At 40.1% G+C, this 23,536-nt stretch overlaps 2 protein-coding genes and 2 long non-coding RNA genes across 27 annotated transcripts in view; 3 read left to right on the plus strand and 1 right to left on the minus strand.

Annotated features, from left to right (window-relative positions):
- Positions 1-23,536, plus strand: part of LOC125740606 (uncharacterized) — a 210,773-nt gene that overhangs the window by 140,269 nt on the left and 46,968 nt on the right. For 3 of the 23 annotated variants that reach the window (XM_049012001.1, XM_049011997.1, XM_049011999.1), the window contains one exon: positions 20,398-21,844. The exons of 17 other annotated variants lie outside the window; for them this stretch is intronic. In XM_049012001.1, coding sequence (XP_048867958.1) covers positions 20,398-20,952 — 555 coding nt within the window. In that variant the 3' untranslated portion in view covers positions 20,953-21,844. Of the gene's footprint in view, positions 1-5,177; positions 6,081-20,397; positions 21,845-23,536 lie in introns of those variants that run through there. 3 more of the 23 variants (XR_007397682.1, XM_049012002.1, XM_049011996.1) reach the window with 3 other exon arrangements.
- On the plus strand, positions 918-4,554 carry LOC125740626 (uncharacterized). The gene is made up of 2 exons (XR_007397711.1): positions 918-1,163; positions 4,266-4,554. It is a non-coding gene; the product is annotated as an uncharacterized LOC125740626 (long non-coding RNA).
- On the plus strand, positions 15,940-19,713 carry LOC125740628 (uncharacterized). Its single transcript, XR_007397714.1, has 2 exons — positions 15,940-16,384; positions 19,486-19,713. It is a non-coding gene; the product is annotated as an uncharacterized LOC125740628 (long non-coding RNA).
- LOC125740622 (ganglioside GM2 activator-like) overlaps positions 22,631-23,536 on the minus strand; it is a 52,266-nt gene continuing 51,360 nt past the window's right edge. For both annotated transcript variants that reach the window (XM_049012062.1, XM_049012058.1), the window contains one exon: positions 22,631-23,375. In XM_049012062.1, coding sequence (XP_048868019.1) covers positions 23,220-23,375 — 156 coding nt within the window. In that variant the 3' untranslated portion in view covers positions 22,631-23,219. The remainder of the gene's footprint in view (positions 23,376-23,536) is intronic.

Consider the following 23,536-nt stretch of genomic DNA (forward strand, 5'->3'; position numbering starts at 1 on the left):
GAGTCCTTTGTATTTACACTCATCGCTCCCATCCTCTTCGTTTTACCAGGGTACACAGAAAGATTTACCAGGGATCTGAGATGGACAAGAAGCTCGTGAGATGACTATTCAAATCATCAAATCAATAAAACACTAAGAATGCCCTTGGCATTTAATGAAATGGATTTGAGGTCCGGAATGTTCTTAACTGTGTGATCAGAACCTGCTTGAAACCACTGTTTTTTTCCAGCTTACCCTAGATTAATTTAATTAAAATAGTTTCTGAGTTATTAGAGTTTTGTTTTTTTAGGTTGGGCTGCTTCTTCGTTTAGTTGTTTACCTACTGTAATCATCAGTGAAGAAATTATAAGTCATTTCTATTCATCCTGGGCAAAAAGCCAAAGAGCAGATGCTTTCACAGGCTTTGTGTCCAGCTACCCTAGTTTGTCATGGAAACTCTGAGGAAAGTGAGTTAAGACAGCAAGAGTCTTTAGCCTTGGTAGTCTACAGCAAGTGGAAACGTGTGTATCAGTAATGAGGTTCCAAAGACCCAAAGATACACAGGAATGGAAGGACCTGGGAGAGTGACCAATGTCACCATCTGAACCAGAGAAAGGCTAAAATGATAGAGATTACAGAATGATCCCCTCAGACAGTGCTGCAGATCTGCTGGGAAAATCTGTGGGGATTATTCTGTTTCAATATGGGCTTATTGACAACATTATGTATTCTTCAGAACTACAAACCAAAAGGAGAAGTAGCAGGAGAAAAGGAGGAGCAGGAGGTGGGGAGTGAGAGAACATCATCATGACACACCGATAAAAACCCCAAACCAGCAGTTTCAGTCACTTTAGTCTGAAGCTCAAAGTTTGACTCAACATCCAGTAGCGTGAAATGGTAATAATTTCTCATAAAACAAGTAATTGGCAAAGGTAAATTACTGTCTCTGTTTTTTGTTTTCCTGTACTTCTTAATTTTTTACAACCTTTTTCTGTTTACACATACTTTATTTTATGGATGTTTTCATCCAAAATATCATACAGTTGAGCTTAGCAGTGAAGTCACTCTACAAGAATTGAATCCGCGACCTCCAAATTCTAACCAGAGAATCCTAACCCACTGAGACACCCAGCATACCAACTGAAATCTGGGAGGACCAACAAACCACAGCCCTGAACAAACAGGTAAGAAGCCTATACATTTATATTAGGCGTGTAAATCGTAAGCTTTGCCATGATATGATTCGATCTTGATTTTACAAGACAGCGATTTGATATGTGGAAATACTTGAAATGTTACTGCAGTTGGATCCAGTAATGAATGACATGCATTTTCAATAGATAAAAAGATTTATAGTAAAATCTGAGACAAATTGCTAAATAGTTTATATAGATAGATACTTTGTTGTATAGAGGGTGGCTGACATTGTCCATGATGGACAGCAGTCAGAGTCCTTCAGAGTGGTTCAGAGTCCTTCAGAGTGGTTCAGAGTGGTTCAGAGTCCCTTTTCTCCGCCGCTCACATGAGGAGATCCAGCTCCATACTGTCCACATGGCCAGTTCTCCTCAGCAGCCGGTCCAACATCCCTCCTCTTAATGCTGACACCCCCGCAGACCACGGCATAGACGAGAACACTGACAACAACAGACTGCTAGGCTGTACTTACACTCTGGAAACATAGGAACATACTAAACTGCTTAAAATGTACTGTAATATATTGGTCTGTACGCTCTGCTAAGGTGAATCGCTAAATTGCTTTGTGTGGGAGATTTTTTCTACACATTTTTTGGCAGCATTTTGGCATATTGTCATGGTTTCATATTATTGTAATAAACTCCGAATTTTGGCTGCCGCAATGTTACCGATTACTCCATAGCTTATTACTAGTAAACACAACCTACAACCGGATACAAAGGAGCAATTCCTTTTGTTTCCTTAATCCTTTAAAAGTCCCACCATATGGCACCCACTCAGTCTCCGGGACAGTTACAGCACTGGACCGAACACCACACACTCGATAAATTCCAGATACACGAGTGCAGTTCAGTCAGGACATCAGACCACTGCACATGACAGTGGAATCTAGCAATACAGCCCAACAGTAATAAGGAACACAGGCTCACTACCCTGTCCATCCCTCAGTATCAGAGCAGCACAAACATAGGGCAAACTCTACCAAAACACACACACACACACACACACACTTACATTTACATTTACAGCATTTGGCAGACGCCCTTAGCCAGAGCGACTTACATAAGTAAGACTCCAACTCCACAATGAATTCTTCAGATACTAGCTAAATAAAGACCCAGGCTATGAATACCGTCTATCTGAATACTCTGTTGGGAAAGTGCAATTTTTTTTTTCACACAGACACACACACACACACACACACACACACACACACACTCAAAATAATAGCTCATAAGAGTTTTACACAATAATGTCCTGAGGGCAGAGGTGGGTCCTAGCAACTAGAGGGGGCGGGACCAACCAAGCAGATGTCTTGGTCCCGCCTCCTCTAGTTGCGCTACAATCTGATTGTTTTTTTTCTCTGAACCAATCATTTTTCATTCTGCCCTCAGAACAATTTTGTGTAAGTAAAACTCCTACAACCAAATTAATATATTTAAATAAATTCGCCTGCTTCTGGCAGACAAGATCCTTCCCAGGAGATGTAGAACTTCTGAGGTATAGATGAGTAGCTTAAAAAGGATCCCACTGTCATGTACGGCACAACACCCATCCTTCCTCCAATACTTACAGTCTTTCTAAATTGCTTGGCACATGTCATGAAACATACTTAACAATCTTACGAGCGTAGAAGGTTTTCTCAAAACAGTTCATGCGTACAGCACAACACTATGGTTTAGCTGCAAAAGCCTGTAACTTATCCAAAACATTTAATTCATGTCTCAAAAGCAAATAATTCCACCAATAAATTAATAAGTGCCACCGACATAAAAAGTACAATCAGTATCGTTTTAGCCATGAGAGTCAAAATGCTTAGATATATTGCCAGCATGACAGTATAAGTATGTTCCTGATGTCCAAAATTCTAAATGATAGTCAGTTCCCACTTTCTCGTTGTCACTGCCTTATCATTCTTCTTTAACAAACTGATACTTATTCATATCAAAGACAGCACTTTCAACTTTGCTAAACTATTACAGTATATACACCGTTACAGTTTCTCAATTGCTAAGATGCATTTCCCAAAATCTTAATGTCTCTCAAAACTCAATAAGTCGGCCACTGCTACCAGAATAGGAAAGTGGTACAATTAGCCATAACTGGCACCTGTAGAATGGGGGGAAGCTCGTTATTCTTAGAAATCTTCAAGCAAACTGCCAAATGTATGCAGTGATTTATACAATGAGCCATTGTCAAATATGAATGAGGAATGTATGTTTCTACGTGATAAAAGGATCATCTGTTCTGATTGGTTTATTAGAGACAATTGAGAATTGTGTCTATGCAATGATGCATGTACTACATGATTTGCAAAATGTGCAATTGCCACTTAGCACAAACTCATTCAGCAATGAAACAGCGCTCTGGCCAATGTCATTAAGGTTGCAGAGCTTTGAGGCTGTGTTACAGGAATGAGGTTAGTGTTTTGAGACATGCATTTAAGCAATCAAGAAAGCACTCACGTATTTTTCAGATCTCAAGACACAGTACAACTGCAAAAGTCACACAGCACTATAACATAAAAGCAGCAAAACGGCAATAGAAGAATAACAAAATCATCTATTATGGGAACCAAAAGCACAGCAATGTTGTATCACTGCAGTTTATGTAATATATATTTAAATCATTCTGAAAGCTTGGTTGACTGTTTTGCATGTGGTGACTAACATAGTGATCACATACATATATAGCTTTGGGTGTAAAATTAATACAGTGAGAAATTACATAATCTACAGTATTTTGGCCAACAAGACTAAACTAACTGAAATTTGTGCCTAATTATGACAATTGTACAAAACCATTTGCATATATGAATCAAAACATTTGGAAAATTAGAGGGTTACACAGGCCAGCCACCGGTATTATGCCCTTTGTATCCTGTCTGTCTAAACAGGTGAGCAGAGCCACTGCCCTATAAAAGTCAGATGCAGTCTTTAAAATATCAATATTTAATTCCGATTTACACCCACACACAGATATCTTGTTGCATAATAATAAAAAAGATACATGGAAAATGTACTTCAAAATGACACAAGACAAGTGAAATGTGCAGTACAGCACAAGGCATGATGGGTTTTATGTGTTTGCAGATCTGATCTTAGTGTGAATACAGTCTTCAGTTCCACCAAGTGCCAATGGCAGCAGCATCGACAGAAGTGGGCGGCAGAACTACAGAGCGAGAGAGACCTCTTCACATTCTCACTGTCAACGTTAATGGGCTGAAAACAAATGGCAAAGGACTCATAGAAGAACTTGAAAAATTAAAATCTGAAAACAGGGAGGTTGATGTTCTTTTCTTAACAGAGACTCGCATTGGAGATGCTGATGCTTTGACAAATTTTAAAACGAATTGGGAAATATTCTTCACATGCAATGATTCCAGGTCCAAAGGAGCTGCAATTCTGGTGAACAAAGAAAGAGCCTTCAGGTGTTTAGATGAAATTGTGGATGAAAGTGGCCGTTATGTGATTTTGAGTTGCTTTATATCAGAAACATTTTGCACCTTTGTAAGTGTGCATCACCACCCTGAAGGAAGTGGAATTCTCAACGAACTGTCTGAAAAAATAAAGCCGCTGTACACTGAAATTCTTGTGGTTGGGGGGGACTTCAACACTGCACTTGATGAAAAGAAACACAGAACGAGTACATCTGACAATCCTGGTCATAACAGAATAAGGAAGGAGCTGCTGTCATTCATGGGTAAACATGACCTTAAAGATGCCTGGAGAGACAAGAACCCTCCTACAAATACAAGAAGAATGGATAAAAATAAAAAGTACACTCATAAATATACGCAAAAAGAAACATATGAACTGCATTACAGCAGGTTAGACTACTTCTTCATTAATGCTGACAAACGGAACCTGGTCCAAGACTGCAGAATCAATGATCGCGAAATATCTGATCATCGGTCTGTTTCACTCATGCTTGATTTGAAAGATCAAACCCGAGAACTTAAGATTGTTTCTTGCACAGTGCATGACCTGCCAGGAGATGAAGACCTTACAGAATTATGCCCTGACATTATTCTCTTAACAAAGGGGGAGGCTGAACATGAAAAGTATATTAATAAAATTAAAGAAGAAGAAGGAAAAACGAATTGGACTGTGCTCTGGTCAGATCACAGTAACGCTGCCATTCTGGTGACAAAGAGACGAAGGGACATACACATTTTATTCACTGTTTATAAGGAAGATTGTGTGATTTTGCACTGCAGAGTCTTTGGCATGTTTCACACTTTTGTAAGTGTATGTCATCTGGAAGGAACCCAAGAGAATCTCCAGAACATGTTACAAGAAATAACGCCCAGTTATTCAGGAACCAAAGTTATTGGTGGAATCTTCAGCACCTCAGGACAAATAAAGAAGAAATTGATGAACGAATATAAATTTCATGAATCTGCGGACAGGTCCATGCAATTGGCCTCCTCAATCCCTGCTCAGTTGACACAAATCTATAAAATTGAAAAACAAGAAAAATTTTTGTTTCTGATTTTTACAGAAATGAATGTTGATGATTTAATTCGGTCACTGGGCCAACTTAAAATTCACCATTGATTCTCAGCTGCTACAAGAAATATATATTGATGAGGAAAACTTGTTATTATAAAAGATTACTCTGTGGAAAAATCAATTGTCTTGAATACTAAAATTTAACCAAATCATTCCCCCCCAGAAACAAAATTTCAGATTTTTGCTACCATATTGACAAGGTGACTGTCGGTATATTTCAAGAAATGAAACAATATGATGAAAAAAAAATCACTTGTGCGAACCTCCATTAGAAAGACTGGGATGTCTGAAGGACACTCTTTCCGCAGCAAAGGGCTCCTCCAAAGATGATGTCTTAAGGCTGGTGTATATTTCTGCATTGAATTAATGCTGTTAATATGGTACCATAGGCTGCACCTTACAGTGCCTGCTTACAGAAAGGTGCTAAGCAGTGACTGCCTTTCAACAAGGATTCTGCCCACATTCTAGAACTTTTCATGCATCACTAATGATGAGGAATTACAGAAAAAAATCTTAATTTCATTATTGTACCTGTATGTTAAACACAAAAAAAATAGGATGAAAAGCTTCAGCTAAGTACAGCAACTCTAAGCTGCTCTTAATGCATGTAAGTGAGAGATGGTGTGAGTGAGAAATGGTGTAAGTGAGAGATGGTGTATGTGAGGCGGTGTATAAGAGAGATGGTGTAAGAAAGATGGTGTAAGTGAGAGACGGTGTAAGTGAGAGATGGTGTATGTGAGAGAGAGATGGTGTATGTGAGACGGTGTATATGAGAAATGGTGTAAGAAAGATGGTGTAAGTGAGAGACGGTGTAAATGAGAGATGGTGTATGTGAGAGATGGTGTATATGAGAGATGGTGTAAGTGAGAGACGGTGTAAGTGAGAGATGGTGTAAGAGAGAGATGGTGTAAGAGAGAGATGGTGTCCTGCACCAGACTGGCGTCCTACCTGGAATATCTCCTGCCTGATGTTCACCTTACAGTTCCTGGATCACCATGAACATAAGGAGATTACAGGCTTCTGGAGACGGATGGACAGAAACTAATAAATGAAAGACATGAAGGACACCAGGGTGTAATACAATGTATCGTACATTATATCTGTAACATGAATGTATTACTGCTTTTGAGCTATACATCAAAACATTCAACCACCTACCAACTGCTTATCCAGCATGGGGTTTTGGGTTTAATGGATACATAATGGATTCATAAATAGGATGTTTATGATTAATATGCTAATTCTTAGTATTGTAATGTTTCATAGCTAAAAATTCTAACTTAAAATCAGAATTTGACCTGATCTGTCGCTTTTTCATTATAAGCTACTGTGTCTGTTAATTTGTTGGGAAATTAAATTTTTAAAGCTGCAAATATGTAGCACCTTGTTGTTGGGATATTTTTATGCCTTGTGTACCATGTGGAGTAGGGATGCACTTTTATACACGCTGTGCCTGTTGTGTGTATATAACTGTACTATCACTCTGGGGACACCGTCTGTGAAATATAAACGTAGATGTAAGTAACCTGCTGTCCCTGGTATTATAACTCCTGCCTTACTGTTTAGGATCGTGGTTATGGACGCTTCATGTTTACCTGGGATGTACAAAGTGTGTGTGTGTGTGTGGGTGGGGGAATCGGGGACAAATAAAGTATATTCATTCAGTTCTGTTTCTTCTCTTCGTGACAGCACACACAAACACACACACCCTGGTCCTCACCCAACAATCTGACTTATTTCTTTTCGTGTTTCCTCTTTTTCAAATGAATTCCAGATTCCTGTCAATTTCAATGTGTTTCACAGGGGCCTGGCCAAGCAAACAGCTTAACACTTGATAGTGACAAATTCTAATATTTCATACTTGAATGGGGTTTTGCCAGCAAATGCACTGTGCAGGAATCCATCTTCACTGCAAATTAATGTACCTAAATAAGTTACCGAACAGCGCCGACTATTGGCAGAAAATGAAATTAAATATAAATTATAAAGTCAAAAAATAAGAGTAAGTGACATTACAACCAGTGCGAAGCCTAAGTGAGCCACTACACCTCCTGTGCCCCCCGCACACTTCATCACCCAATGTCAATTTGTCTTCAGTGACTCAGTTCACGTTGTGCTGATTCCAACACCATAATATCCAGTCAGATGAGTACTACAATGTATGGAATAGTATGATGAAAGTCCATCTAGATTTTATTTTTGAACCATTAATGTTGCGTTTAATAACCAGATCACATTCAACGGGCCATCGCTAAAAGCAACACGCCCTGAAGGTTTGAACCTGGAGAGTATGTAGAGATATTAATTAACTGGAAAAGGTGACGTATCACTGCAGTTTAAGATGAAAGCTGGTGCGGAGGCAGGCGATTTCCTGGGTGCCGCTGGAGACGGTAATCTGGGCTTCGTATTCTCCGTTAGCGAGGAACGACGGCAGCTCGACGTCGCTAATGTTCCAGACGGTGGGCGGCAGGTGAAGCACCACCTGGAGAAGTAAGGGTCAGGCTGTTAGACGGCTGTTTCATGCTCATTACAGAAAGAACTGTTTCTATAAGTCCACGATCATGTCTCATACTCACTATTAAAATATGTCTGTCCTGTGTTTTTATGTAATTAATGTTCTCTATAGCACCCCGTCCCCCTCATCTCAGGGACCCAGGAAAGGGCCCGGGGGGGTGATTCTCTGTAAGCCAGTACAGCAAAATGTGAAGTCTACGTATACGACATCTTAACAGGCAGCCATGTTGTTTGTGCGCCCCGACTCAAAAAGTCACTGCCCCCATCGAGCAGGTAAATTTTAAAAAAGTAAATAAACAGCTTGCGAGGGGAGTCAGAAGACTGTAACTAGCCAGCTGCTGAGCAATAACACGCTGCCTGAATAATGATCTCCTAAATAAGGAAAGCGCTCATTTAATATTTGGTGTAGTGACTGTTTGTGTCCAGCAGGGGGCCACAAATACCAACCTCCGCTGCCGGAGAACATACAGCAACGGAAAGAATAAGAGACCATTCCATGTTCTTAAACGAATCTGCATTTGAAAATCCTGGTTTAATAATGATTCTGCTGGCAGAGGCTACGCTGAGCAGCAGGTTGCTTCCAGGTTCAAAATGTCTAAGACAGCAGTACAGAAGAATAAGGTGAAGCAGGAGACACTGGGAACGACCAGAAAGCAGCCAGAAGCGACATTCTGATGCCAGAGGTGACTGTCAACTTATCTGACAGTTTCTCATGAATAGGAGGATGACGTCAAGTCATCAAAATAATGGGAAACATTAAGTGCAGGTGTGACGTGCACTACTAGGACAGTTCATGTGGTAGTTCCGATGTTCAGGTGTGTAAAACTGACTTAGAGGAGATGTTCGGGCCATTTACTGTGGATGGGTCTTTATCTCTCTGAAGCTAAGACTTTTCATAGCCAACCTTTCACTTTGCCATGTTCTTAACATCAGCCCAAAATTTTATTACAGAGTATTAACCTCTGTTTTTGAAGATGTGCTATATAAATAAACCTGCCTTGCTTTCCCTATAATACACGTAGTTTACCGTCACTGCAACAATTTCGGTTTCCAGCTCCTCCTAGTGGCCAGACAACATGATGTTCCAGTATTGATTTCAAAGTGTTTTTGTTTCCAGCAAGCTGGAAAAGAAAGTGAAGGGAGCTAGATATGCCCATCTCTGGCCTACATAAACCTACACAGAAATCCGTGTTCACTTTATGATTAGAATTTGCCCATATCTCAGCAGTAATGTAAAAGTAGAACAATAGTACATAGACCTCTTGTTGTGGTTTCACACTCCATGACATAGCTAAAAGAAGCACAAAGAACTTTCTGATGGTGGGAAAAAGTTAAAAGATAATAAACACTTCAACTTACAGGGAAGTTTGTGGGCTGGAGGTAGGACTGGCACTCCAGCTACCAGAAAAAACTCACACTGGTCCATTCGGAACCCACTGCATGGCTGCACCAGGATCTCATCCCTGAGGTGATACGCTGTGTGGTGGGTGGGTTCCTGGGTTCTTCTTTATCTCAAAGTTCTTTTTGATTACGACTGGTTACTAGAATCCCACCTGTCTTCTGGTCCTACTGGTTAATATTATTTGGATTTGGTATCCTGTACATATCGCTCTGCACTCACCTTTACCTGAATTTCAGCTATGATTCTTGGATTATAATTTTAATCTGTTGTCCCAGAGTACAATCCAATAAACCCACAAACTGTCTACATGGAACGAGAACCTCTTTCATTACACTAGACATCAGCTGCTTTGTTGCTCCCCGGCTCTAGTTGCTAAGAACTGAAGGGAGGAACTCTAAGAGTCCGCAAATTGTACGTGAAAATGCGTCAAGTCACATTAATGAAATATTACTGAAATCTCTGGTTGCACCAACACCTCATTAATAAAACCAACACATTAAATGATCTTTATGTTACTATCTTTTACGTATTATATCATTTTTTATTTGTGCAGCTTTTCATTGTACAGTGTAATTGACTGTTTACTATGCCCAAGACAATACACTCCTGAATCTTTAGAATTTCTATAAAACAATATTCCACTGGTTAAAGCTTTGTGAGCTTGTAACCTTGGGGTGGTTGGTCACTAAGTGTAGGTAGGAGTCCAGACTAAGGTCCTGCTGCCCCTTAAGATGTATGATTACTGCTACCCTCAGGATTCCCTCAGACACAGCGACGTCGCATAAACGACACAGAGACTCATATGCCAGTAACTGAGTAATATTTATTAACCCAAATAAAGTCTTTAAAAAGAATACAAATAGCCAGTTAACAAAATATCAAAACACGGCTAAAATCACAGATCGTAAGCCAGGACAGGACAGTTCAGCTACAAAACCCAGAGTACTGGCAGTCCAGTTCTAGATGCAAACCTAAGCAAGGATGTAAGCCAATGAGAGTGGCTACCTGGGGGAAGAGGGGAAAGGAAATTCAGCACAGTAAACACACCAAGAGCTCAAGTATCAGGGTGATATATCACTAACACACAGAGTCACACAGCAAACCATAACGTAGGGCGAGTGTTTATTGACTCACACCTTAGTCACTCCATGCGGTACAGAAAAGGCCCCACCAGACACCCCTAGAACACCAGCATCACGTTCACAGCTCTATAGATGGAAAGAGAATAAAGGATAAATACCCTCAGGACTCACACACAAATTAGAGCAGCCAGCACTCCAAGGCTGAACTTAATAAAAAAGGACATATTCACCAGCAGTAGTCACTGCCAGTCAGTCATTATAAAAGCCACAATCAAGATACCAGAACAAACCACATCACCTTATAACAAACGAGAGAAACGTCGTCTTGTTGAGGGAGACGTTTTACTCGCAGCTCGGTGGTTGATGACTGACCATGAGGTGACACTCCTCTGGTCGTGGGTGACTTCAGTGCGACCACCGGCACTGACAGGGCTGGCTTTGAGGATTGTGTCGGTCCCCATGGGTCTGGAGATCAGGGTGACAGAGGTTCCATGTTCCTTGACTTTGCGAAAGGTCAGGGGCTGCAGGTTACTGCATCCGGGTTCCAACATCCTAAGTCAAGACGTTGGACTTGGTACTCCAATGCTGATGGTGCAGCGAAGGAGATCAATCACATTGTCTGACTTGGGGGCAACTCCTGTCTGTACCGGGAACTAAGGAGAACATGGTGAAGTCAAATTAAGTGGAAAAACCCAGGGACATCTTCTTTTGACTGCATTTATGAAGCCTGAATGGATCCCCTTCTTCTGGCCAAACTACATTTTTTCATGGTTCAATCACAAGCATCTCAACCATTTCTGGCTAAATACCAGACAGGTGTTCCCATGATGCCCTTCCTTTGGAAGGACCTGGCAGACCTGATCTGGGTAAATATTCAACACCACAATAACAACAGCAATAAATGAACATGCAAACACGCACATGTGAACTTAACTCTAATTTTATTTTCAGACTCTCCTTCAAAGCTTCATCATTCATTTCATTACCTAAGACAGTCAACAGACAGAGCAGAAGCTATTGTATTTGTTATCACGCACAATTCGCATTGGGGGAATGAATGCATTATAATCCTGGATGTCCATTATCTCAAAAACTTGAATCAATTCAGGAAAAGTAATTTGATTTTTGAATTCAGCACCCATAAAAATACCCTAAATCTATTAAAAAAAAAAAACCTTGGCACCTGAAAAAATATATTTTTTTGCAGACCTGTGTAACCGATACTTCATTGATTCCTGTGAGGAACTTGTCTTTATGCCTCCCTCAACTTGCTCTTGGTAGAGTCAGCTGTCTGCGAAAGGCTGCCACCCGTGCTGGGTTTACCATCAAGACTATACCATCACGCTGGTCGACCTCATCCAGAGATTCACTTACCTGGGTAACAACATTCATGTCTCTGGTGTCTCTTCCTATGAAGTCAACAGAGGGATGGGAGGGCATGGGGGGGGGGGGGGGGTCATGAGGTCACTACAAAGAGGTGTGTGGCTCCCAGCACCTGTGCAAGAGGACGAAGGTCCAAGTCGTTACAGTCCTGGTCCTCCTAGTCTTGCTGTGTGACTCGCTCACCAAGCTGACCTGACCTGATCAGACCTGATTTGAGGTTCATAACTGTGTGTTGATCAGGACCTGTATGGAATCACTGGTTTTTCCAGCCTGTCATTATTTTGCATGAGTGTGAATGAGCTCAGCTGACTCTTTGTTCCTCCCTGGTTGCTCCACCAAGCTCCACAAAGCTCCCTAATAACAGTGAGATTAATCACGCTGCACCCATCTCCACCCCGACCTCGGAGTGTAAGTTGAAATATGAACATTGTTTCAAATCAAAACTGAACTTCAATAGTCATTTTCCCAGTTCACCTTAAATAAGAGACTGAAAACATCTAGCAGTCTTTGCTATAAGCTGAAATCATTCGGGATTTTCCATAAGGAGCCTCACAAGGACCTGAGCAGGTCATCCGGCTTCTACTCTAGTCTAAAAGGATACAAAAGTACCACATCTGTCCATCCTAGCCTTACATAACAGGACATTAAGGAAAACTGGACTTGACCTCCTAAGTTGGACACACAAAGCCATAATCTTGCAGGAAGTCATCTCTGCCAGATTTTGCTTTGGTTGTTCTTGATCGTGTACCTAGAGTATGGAATAGTCTTCCTGTTAGTATAGCGCAACTAAAATCCAAACTAAAATCAGAGCTCGGTGAGATTTTAACAACTCTGAGCTATTAGTTAGGTTCTCCCAAAGCGAGCATGATGGGCCGAATGGCCTCTCGTTTGTAAATTTCTCAAGTTCTTCTTACTGTTTATTGGGAAAATAAAAACAAATAAAAAAGGGAACATACATCCATCCATCCATCCATTTTCCAAACCACTTATCCTACTGGGTCGCGGGGGGTCCGGAGCCTGTCCCGGAAGCAATGGGCACAAGGCAGGGAACAACACAGGATGGGGGTCCAGCCCATCGCAGGGCACACTCACACACCAATCACTCACACATACACACCCATGGGCAATTAAGCAACTCCAATTAGCCTCCGCATGTTTTTGGACTGCACTTTGGGCAATGCATTATTATCATGGATCTGCCATTATCTCAAAAACTTGAATCAATTCAGCAAAAGTAATTTGATTTTTGAATTCAGCACCCTCAAAATACCCTAAATCTATTAAAAAAACCTTGGCACCTGAAAAAATATTATTTTTTTGGAGACCTGTGTAACCGATACTTCATTGGTTCCTGTGTCTTTATGCCTCCCTCAACTTGCTCTTGGTAAAGTAAGCTGTTTACAAAAGGCTGCCACCCGTGCTGGGTTTACCATCAAGACTATACCATCACGCTGGTCTACGCAGGGGAGATTTAGGGGGGCTCAGCCATCCTGAAGAAATATGCGACAGAATTTCAACACACCCCCCCCCCCCCATCCATGATTCAAATTACCAAGGGGGGGATCCCCACCGTAAAATTTGCCAAGCCCGGATGCGCCATCTATATAAAACTCCGAGAGAAATCGCTAGATGCTTTAGATAGATAGATAGATATTTCTCTGAATGTGCTGTGCAGAGGGTGACTGACATTGTCCATAATGAACAGCAATTTGTTCACAGTAACTTACAATTAACAAAGAGCAGGAACCCGGCAACCTCACAAACACTGAGGAGTAATACTACTGGGGACCATTAGGAACATAAGGCTCTGCAAACAGAAATCCAGGCACAGAAGGGAAAGTGAAAAGTGCAAAAATCAAAGACAAACACACAATAACGAACACAGGAAAAACTGATAATACTTAAACAACTCTGGCCAACCTCAAACCCATGATTAGAGGGTTTTCCATCTTAGGGCCAGACATAACCATAAGAAACCAAACAAAATATAAGAATAGAGTTTTCTCTTTGTTCTTTTGGAAGCAATACAAGTATCTACAGTTTTTGTTAAAATCATTTCCATGGAAATATTAAGGGTTTTGTGTGATTTCATTAGGGGGGCTAATAATTCTGACCTTAACTGTATAGCATGATACACGGTGCCACTGTGGCATTGATGACTGTTGGCTTCTAATGTAGCATATAAAGATTCCTGGTGTTTAATGCTGAATACGTAGTTAGTGGCACAACATACAGACAAAGTATCAACGAAGCCCAAATGCTCCCTCAAAACAAAGGCTACCTTGACTCACGGGCTTAAAAAAATAAATAAATCAACCACGATGCACAATTCAAATTACCCCACTGTGACCACTGTCTGGTCCATTAGTATTTAGCTTTGGCTTGCAAATTAGCAGAATGTAGAAAAGTCTTCCTTCTTGATGACATACAGTAGCTGCATTCTATGTTATTTTTAATCAGGTTCGTGTTTTGACCATTTACCTTAAAGTGTCCGCCTAACTCTAACCCTAACCTTAACTCTAACCCTAACCCTAACCCTAACCCTAACTCTAACCCATATACGACTCCATAAAAGATGCTCACAAGTCAAATGCATAATTCTTTTTCACTAAATTGTCACCTATCCTATAACTCACTTTAAACAAATCTATAACTAAAAGTAACATTAGTACTAAATTATTACAGCAACATTCATTACAGTAAATCTGGGTAATTAGCATTTTTTACAAGATACAAGATATTTTATTTGTTGCATACATAGTTACACAAGTACAACATGTAGTGAAATCTACCCTGAATGACCCGTAGACTGCAAATCAAAATTAGAATTAAGAATAAATCAAGAGTTAAAAATTTTACAATAAACTAAAAAGTTACAATAACTAAAATAGAATAGAAATACAGAAGTTCTAATATAGGAAATAATCTTAAGGTTAAAAACTGTACATGTGCATATGATGACAGAGCTTTGTATTTAAAGGGCAAGTGAGAGAATATGTATATTTGATATCTGACATCACATTTCATTCTCATGGTGCAATGAAAGCTGGCTTTTGGATGCACTGGCCTGCAAAACTCCACCATCAACTCCTTAGTCTTCCTGGCAATGAGCTGAATTAAATTTTGCTGGCACCTCTCTGCAAAGTCATTGATGAGTCCTTTGTATTTACACTCATCGCTCCCATCCTCTTCGTTTTACCAGGGTACACAGAAAGATTTACCAGGGATCTGAGATGGACAAGAAGCTCGTGAGATGACTATTCAAATCATCAAATCAATAAAACACTAAGAATGCCCTTGGCATTTAATGAAATGGATTTGAGGTCCGGAATGTTCTTAACTGTGTGATCAGAACCTGCTTGAAACCACTGTTTTTTTCCAGCTTACCCTAGATTAATTTAATTAAAATAGTTTCTGAGTTATTAGAGGTTTGTTTTTTTAGGTTGGGCTGCTTCTTCGTTTAGTTGTTTACCTACTGTAATCATCAGTGAAGAAATTATAAGTCATTTCTATTCATCCTGGGCAAAAAGCCAAAGAGCAGATGCTTTCACAGGCTTTGTGTCCAGCTACCCTAGTTTGTCATGGAAACTCTGAGGAAAGTGAGTTAAGACAGCAAGAGTCTTTAGCCTTGGTAGTCTACAGCAAGTGGAAACGTGTGTATCAGTAATGAGGTTCCAAAGACCCAAAGATACACAGGAATGGAAGGACCTGGGAGAGTGACCAATGTCACCATCTGAACCAGAGAAAGGCTAAAATGATAGAGATTACAGAATGATCCCCTCAGACAGTGCTGCAGATCTGCTGGGAAAATCTGTGGGGATTATTCTGTTTCAATATGGGCTTATTGACAACATTATGTATTCTTCAGAACTACAAACCAAAAGGAGAAGTAGCAGGAGAAAAGGAGGAGCAGGAGGTGGGGAGTGAGAGAACATCATCATGACACACCGATAAAAACCCCAAACCAGCAGTTTCAGTCACTTTAGTCTGAAGCTCAAAGTTTGACTCAACATCCAGTAGCGTGAAATGGTAATAATTTCTCATAAAACAAGTAATTGGCAAAGGTAAATTACTGTCTCTGTTTTTTGTTTTCCTGTACTTCTTAATTTTTTACAACCTTTTTCTGTTTACACATACTTTATTTTATGGATGTTTTCATCCAAAATATCATACAGTTGAGCTTAGCAGTGAAGTCACTCTACAAGAATTGAGTCCGCGACCTCCAAATTCTAACCAGAGAATCCTAACCCACTGAGACACCCAGCATACCAACTGAAATCTGGGAGGACCAACAAACCACAGCCCTGAACAAACAGGTAAGAAGCCTATACATTTATATTAGGCGTGTAAATCGTAAGCTTTGCCATGATATGATTCGATCTCGATTTTACAAGACAGCGATTTGATATGTGGAAATACTTGAAATGTTACTGCAGTTGGATCCAGTAATGAATGACATGCATTTTCAATAGATAAAAAGATTTATAGTAAAATCTGAGACAAATTGCTAAATAGTTTATATAGATAGATACTTTGTTGTATAGAGGGTGGCTGACATTGTCCATGATGGACAGCAGTCAGAGTCCTTCAGAGTGGTTCAGAGTCCTTCAGAGTGGTTCAGAGTGGTTCAGAGTCCCTTTTCTCCGCCGCTCACATGAGGAGATCCAGCTCCATACTGTCCACATGGCCAGTTCTCCTCAGCAGCCGGTCCAACATCCCTCCTCTTAATGCTGACACCCCCGCAGACCACGGCATAGACGAGAACACTGACAACAACAGACTGCTAGGCTGTACTTACACTCTGGAAACATAGGAACATACTAAACTGCTTAAAATGTACTGTAATATATTGGTCTGTACGCTCTGCTAAGGTGAATCGCTAAATTGCTTTGTGTGGGAGATTTTTTCTACACATTTTTTGGCAGCATTTTGGCATATTGTCATGGTTTCATATTATTGTAATAAACTCCGAATTTTGGCTGCCGCAATGTTACCGATTACTCCATAGCTTATTACTAGTAGACACAACCTACAACCGGATACAAAGGAGCAATTCCTTTTGTTTCCTTAATCCTTTAAAAGTCCCACCATATGGCACCCACTCAGTCTCCGGGACAGTTACAGCACTGGACCGAACACCACACACTCGATAAATTCCAGATACACGAGTGCAGTTCAGTCAGGACATCAGACCACTGCACATGACAGTGGAATCTAGCAATACAGCCCAACAGTAATAAGGAACACAGGCTCACTACCCTGTCCATCCCTCAGTATCAGAGCAGCACAAACATAGGGCAAACTCTACCAAAACACACACACACACACACACACACATACATTTACATTTACAGCATTTGGCAGACGCCCTTAGCCAGAGCGACTTACATAAGTAAGACTCCAACTCCACAATGAATTCTTCAGATACTAGCTAAATAAAGACCCAGGCTATGAATACCGTCTATCTGAATACTCTGTTGGGAAAGTGCAATTTTTTTTTTTCACACAGACACACACACACACACACACACACACACACACACTCAAAATAATAGCTCATAAGAGTTTTACACAATAATGTCCTGAGGGCAGAGGTGGGTCCTAGCAACTAGAGGGGGCGGGACCAACCAAGCAGATGTCTTGGTCCCGCCTCCTCTAGTTGCGCTACAATCTGATTGTTTTTTTTCTCTGAACCAATCATTTTTCATTCTGCCCTCAGAACAATTTTGTGTAAGTAAAACTCCTACAACCAAATTAATATATTTAAATAAATTCGCCTGCTTCTGGCAGACAAGATCCTTCCCAGGAGATGTAGAACTTCTGAGGTATAGATGAGTAGCTTAAAAAGGATCCCACTGTCATGTACGGCACAACACCCATCCTTCCTCCAATACTTACAGTCTTTCTAAATTGCTTGGCACATGTCATGAAACATACTTAACAATCTTACGAGCGTAGAAGGTTTTCTCAAAACAGTTCATGCGTACAGCACAACACTATGGTTTAGCTGCAAAAGCCTGTAACTTATCCAAAACATTTAATTCATGTCTCAAAAGCAAATAATTCCACCAATAAATTAATAAGTGCCACCGACATAAAAAGTACAATCAGTATCGTTTTAGCCATGAGAGTCAAAATGCTTAGATATATTGCCAGCATGACAGTATAAGTATGTTCCTGATGTCCAAAATTCTAAATGATAGTCAGTTCCCACTTTCTCGTTGTCACTGCCTGATCATTCTTCTTTAACAAACTGATACTTATTCATATCAAAGACAGCACTTTCAACTTTGCTAAACTATTACAGTATATACACCGTTACAGTTTCTCAATTGCTAAGATGCATTTCCCAAAATCTTAATGTCTCTCAAAACTCAATAAGTCGGCCACTGCTACCAGAATAGGAAAGTGGTACAATTAGCCATAACTGGCACCTGTAGAATGGGGGGAAGCTCGTTATTCTTAGAAATCTTCAAGCAAACTGCCAAATGTATGCAGTGATTTATACAATGAGCCATTGTCAAATATGAATGAGGAATGTATGTTTCTACGTGATAAAAGGATCATCTGTTCTGATTGGTTTATTAGAGACAATTGAGAATTGTGTCTATGCAATGATGCATGTACTACATGATTTGCAAAATGTGCAATTGCCACTTAGCACAAACTCATTCAGCAATGAAACAGCGCTCTGGCCAATGTCATTAAGGTTGCAGAGCTTTGAGGCTGTGTTACAGGAATGAGGTTAGTGTTTTGAGACGTGCATTTAAGCAATCAAGAAAGCACTCACGTATTTTTCAGATCTCAAGACACAGTACACTTGCAAAAGTCACACAGCACTATAACATAAAAGCAGCAAAACGGCAATAGAAGAATAACAAAATCATCTATTATGGGAACCAAAAGCACAGCAATGTTGTATCACTGCAGTTTATGTAATATATATTTAAATCATTCTGAAAGCTTGGTTGACTGTTTTGCATGTGGTGACTAACATAGTGATCACATACATATATAGCTTTGGGTGTAAAATTAATACAGTGAGAAACTACATAATCTACAGTATTTTGGCCAACAAGACTAAACTAACTGAAATTTGTGCCTAATTATGACAATTGTACAAAACCATTTGCATATATGAATCAAAACATTTGGAAAATTAGAGGGTTACACAGGCCAGCCACCGGTATTATGCCCTTTGTATCCTGTCTGTCTAAACAGGTGAGCAGAGCCACTGCCCTATAAAAGTCAGATGCAGTCTTTAAAATATCAATATTTAATTCCGATTTACACCCACACACAGATATCTTGTTGCATAATAATAAAAAAGATACATGGAAAATGTACTTCAAAATGACACAAGACAAGTGAAATGTGCAGTACAGCACAAGGCATGATGGGTTTTATGTGTTTGCAGATCTGATCTTAGTGTGAATACAGTCTTCAGTTCCACCAAGTGCCAATGGCAGCAGCATCGACAGAAGTGGGCGGCAGAACTACAGAGCGAGAGAGACCTCTTCACATTCTCACTGTCAACGTTAATGGGCTGAAAACAAATGGCAAAGGACTCATAGAAGAACTTGAAAAATTAAAATCTGAAAACAGGGAGGTTGATGTTCTTTTCTTAACAGAGACTCGCATTGGAGATGCTGATGCTTTGACAAATTTTAAAACGAATTGGGAAATATTCTTCACATGCAATGATTCCAGGTCCAAAGGAGCTGCAATTCTGGTGAACAAAGAAAGAGCCTTCAGGTGTTTAGATGAAATTGTGGATGAAAGTGGCCGTTATGTGATTTTGAGTTGCTTTATATCAGAAACATTTTGCACCTTTGTAAGTGTGCATCACCACCCTGAAGGAAGTGGAATTCTCAACGAACTGTCTGAAAAAATAAAGCCGCTGTACACTGAAATTCTTGTGGTTGGGGGGGACTTCAACACTGCACTTGATGAAAAGAAAGACAGAACGAGTACATCTGACAATCCTGGTCATAACAGAATAAGGAAGGAGCTGCTGTCATTCATGGGTAAACATGACCTTAAAGATGCCTGGAGAGACAAGAACCCTCCTACAAATACAAGAAGAATGGATAAAAATAAAAAGTACACTCATAAATATACGCAAAAAGAAACATATGAACTGCATTACAGCAGGTTAGACTACTTCTTCATTAATGCTGACAAACGGAACCTGGTCCAAGACTGCAGAATCAATGATCGCGAAATATCTGATCATCGGTCTGTTTCACTCATGCTTGATTTGAAAGATCAAACCCGAGAACTTAAGATTGTTTCTTGCACAGTGCATGACCTGCCAGGAGATGAAGACCTTACAGAATTATGCCCTGACATTATTCTCTTAACAAAGGGGGAGGCTGAACATGAAAAGTATATTAATAAAATTAAAGAAGAAGAAGGAAAAACGAATTGGACTGTGCTCTGGTCAGATCACAGTAACGCTGCCATTCTGGTGACAAAGAGACGAAGGGACATACACATTTTATTCACTGTTTATAAGGAAGATTGTGTGATTTTGCACTGCAGAGTCTTTGGCATGTTTCACACTTTTGTAAGTGTATGTCATCTGGAAGGAACCCAAGAGAATCTCCAGAACATGTTACAAGAAATAACGCCCAGTTATTCAGGAACCAAAGTTATTGGTGGAATCTTCAGCACCTCAGGACAAATAAAGAAGAAATTGATGAACGAATATAAATTTCATGAATCTGCGGACAGGTCCATGCAATTGGCCTCCTCAATCCCTGCTCAGTTGACACAAATCTATAAAATTGAAAAACAAGAAAAATTTTTGTTTCTGATTTTTACAGAAATGAATGTTGATGATTTAATTCGGTCACTGGGCCAACTTAAAATTCACCATTGATTCTCAGCTGCTACAAGAAATATATATTGATGAGGAAAACTTGTTATTATAAAAGATTACTCTGTGGAAAAATCAATTGTCTTGAATACTAAAATTTAACCAAATCATTCCCCCCCAGAAACAAAATTTCAGATTTTTGCTACAATACTGACAAGATGACTGTCGGTATATTTCAAGAAATGAAACAATATGATGAAAAAAAAATCACTTGTGCGAACCTCCATTAGAAAGACTGGGATATCTGAAGGACACTCTTTCCGCAGCAAAGGGCTCCTCCAAAGATGATGTCTTAAGGCTGGTGTATATTTCTGCATTGAATTGATGCTGTTAGTATGGTGCCATAGGCTGCACCTTACAGTGGCTGCTTACAGAAAGGTGCTAAGCAGTGACTGCCTTTCAACAAGGATTCTGCCCACATTCTAGAACTTTTCATGCATCACTAATGATGAGGAATTACAGAAAAAAATCTTAATTTCATTATTGTACCTGTATGTTAAACACAAAAAAAATAGGATGAAAAGCTTCAGCTAAGTACAGCAACTCTAAGCTGCTCTTAATGCATGTAAGTGAGAGATGGTGTGAGTGAGAAATGGTGTAAGTGAGAGATGGTGTATGTGAGGCGGTGTATAAGAGAGATGGTGTAAGAAAGATGGTGTAAGTGAGAGACGGTGTAAGTGAGAGATGGTGTATGTGAGAGAGAGATGGTGTATGTGAGACGGTGTATATGAGAAATGGTGTAAGAAAGATGGTGTATATGAGAGATGGTGTAAGTGAGAGACGGTGTAAGTGAGAGATGGTGTAAGAGAGAGATGGTGTAAGAGAGAGATGGTGTAAGAGAGAGATGGTGTCCTGCACCAGACTGGCGTCCTACCTGGAATATCTCCTGCCTGATGTTCACCTTACAGTTCCTGGATCACCATGAACATAAGGAGATTACAGGCTTCTGGAGACGGATGGACAGAAACTAATAAATGAAAGACATGAAGGACACCAGGGTGTAATACAATGTATCGTACATTATATCTGTAACATGAATGTATTACTGCTTTTGAGCTATACATCAAAACATTCAACCACCTACCAACTGCTTATCCAGCATGGGGTTTTGGGTTTAATGGATACATAATGGATTCATAAATAGGATCTTTATGATTAATATGCTAATTCATACTATTGTAATGTTTCATAGCTAAAAATTCTAACTTAAAATCAGAATTTGACCTGATCTGTCGCTTTTTCATTATAAGCTACTGTGTCTGTTAATTTGTTGGGAAATTAAATTTTTAAAGCTGCAAATATGTAGCACCTTGTTGTTGGGATATTTTTATACTTTGTGTACCATGTGGAGTAGGGATGCACTTTTATACACGCTGTGCCTGTTGTGTGTATATAACTGTACTATCACTCTGGGGACACCGTCTGTGAAATATAAACGTAGATGTAAGTAACCTGCTGTCCCTGGTATTATAACTCCTGCCTTACTGTTTAGGATCGTGGTTATGGACGCTTCATGTTTACCTGGGATGTACAAAGTGTGTGTGTGTGTGTGGGTGGGGGAATCGGGGACAAATAAAGTATATTCATTCAGTTCTGTTTCTTCTCTTCGTGACAGCACACAGAAACACACACACCCTGGTCCTCACCCAACAATCCAACAACCCAACTTATTTCTTTTCGTGTTTCCTCTTTTTCAAATGAATTCCAGATTCCTGTCAATTTCAATGTGTTTCACAGGGGCCTGGCCAAGCAAACAGCTTAACACTTGATAGTGACAAATTCTAATATTTCATACTTGAATGGGGTTTTGCCAGCAAATGCACTGTGCAGGAATCCATCTTAATCACTGCAAATTAATGTACCTAAATAAGTTACCGAACAGCGCCGACTATTGGCAGAAAATGAAATTAAATATAAATTATAAAGTCAAAAAATAAGAGTAAGTGACATTACAACCAGTGCGAAGCCTAAGTGAGCCACTACACCTCCTGTGCCCCCCGCACACTTCATCACCCAATGTCAATTTGTCTTCAGTGACTCAGTTCACGTTGTGCTGATTCCAACACCATAATATCCAGTCAGATGAGTACTACAATGTATGGAATAGTATACCTTATGATGAAAGTCCATCTAGATTTTATTTTTGAACCATTAATGTTGCGTTTAATAACCAGATCACATTCAACGGGCCATCGCTAAAAGCAACACGCCCTGAAGGTTTGAACCTGGAGAGTATGTAGAGATATTAATTAACTGGAAAAGGTGACGTATCACTGCAGTTTAAGATGAAAGCTGGTGCGGAGGCAGGCGATTTCCTGGGTGCCGCTGGAGACGGTAATCTGGGCTTCGTATTCTCCGTTAGCGAGGAACGACGGCAGCTCGACGTCGCTAATGTTCCAGACGGTGGGCGGCAGGTGAAGCGCCACCTGGAGAAGTAAGGGGCAGGCTGTTAGACGGCTGTTTCATGCTCATTACAGAAAGAACTGTTTCTATAAGTCCACGATCATGTCTCATACTCACTATTAAAATATGTCTGTCCTGTGTTTTTATGTAATTAATGTTCTCTATAGCACCCCGTCCCCCTCAT

The sequence above is a fragment of the Brienomyrus brachyistius genome, chromosome 4 (assembly GCF_023856365.1).
Source record: "Brienomyrus brachyistius isolate T26 chromosome 4, BBRACH_0.4, whole genome shotgun sequence".
NCBI lineage: Eukaryota > Metazoa > Chordata > Actinopteri > Osteoglossiformes > Mormyridae > Brienomyrus > Brienomyrus brachyistius.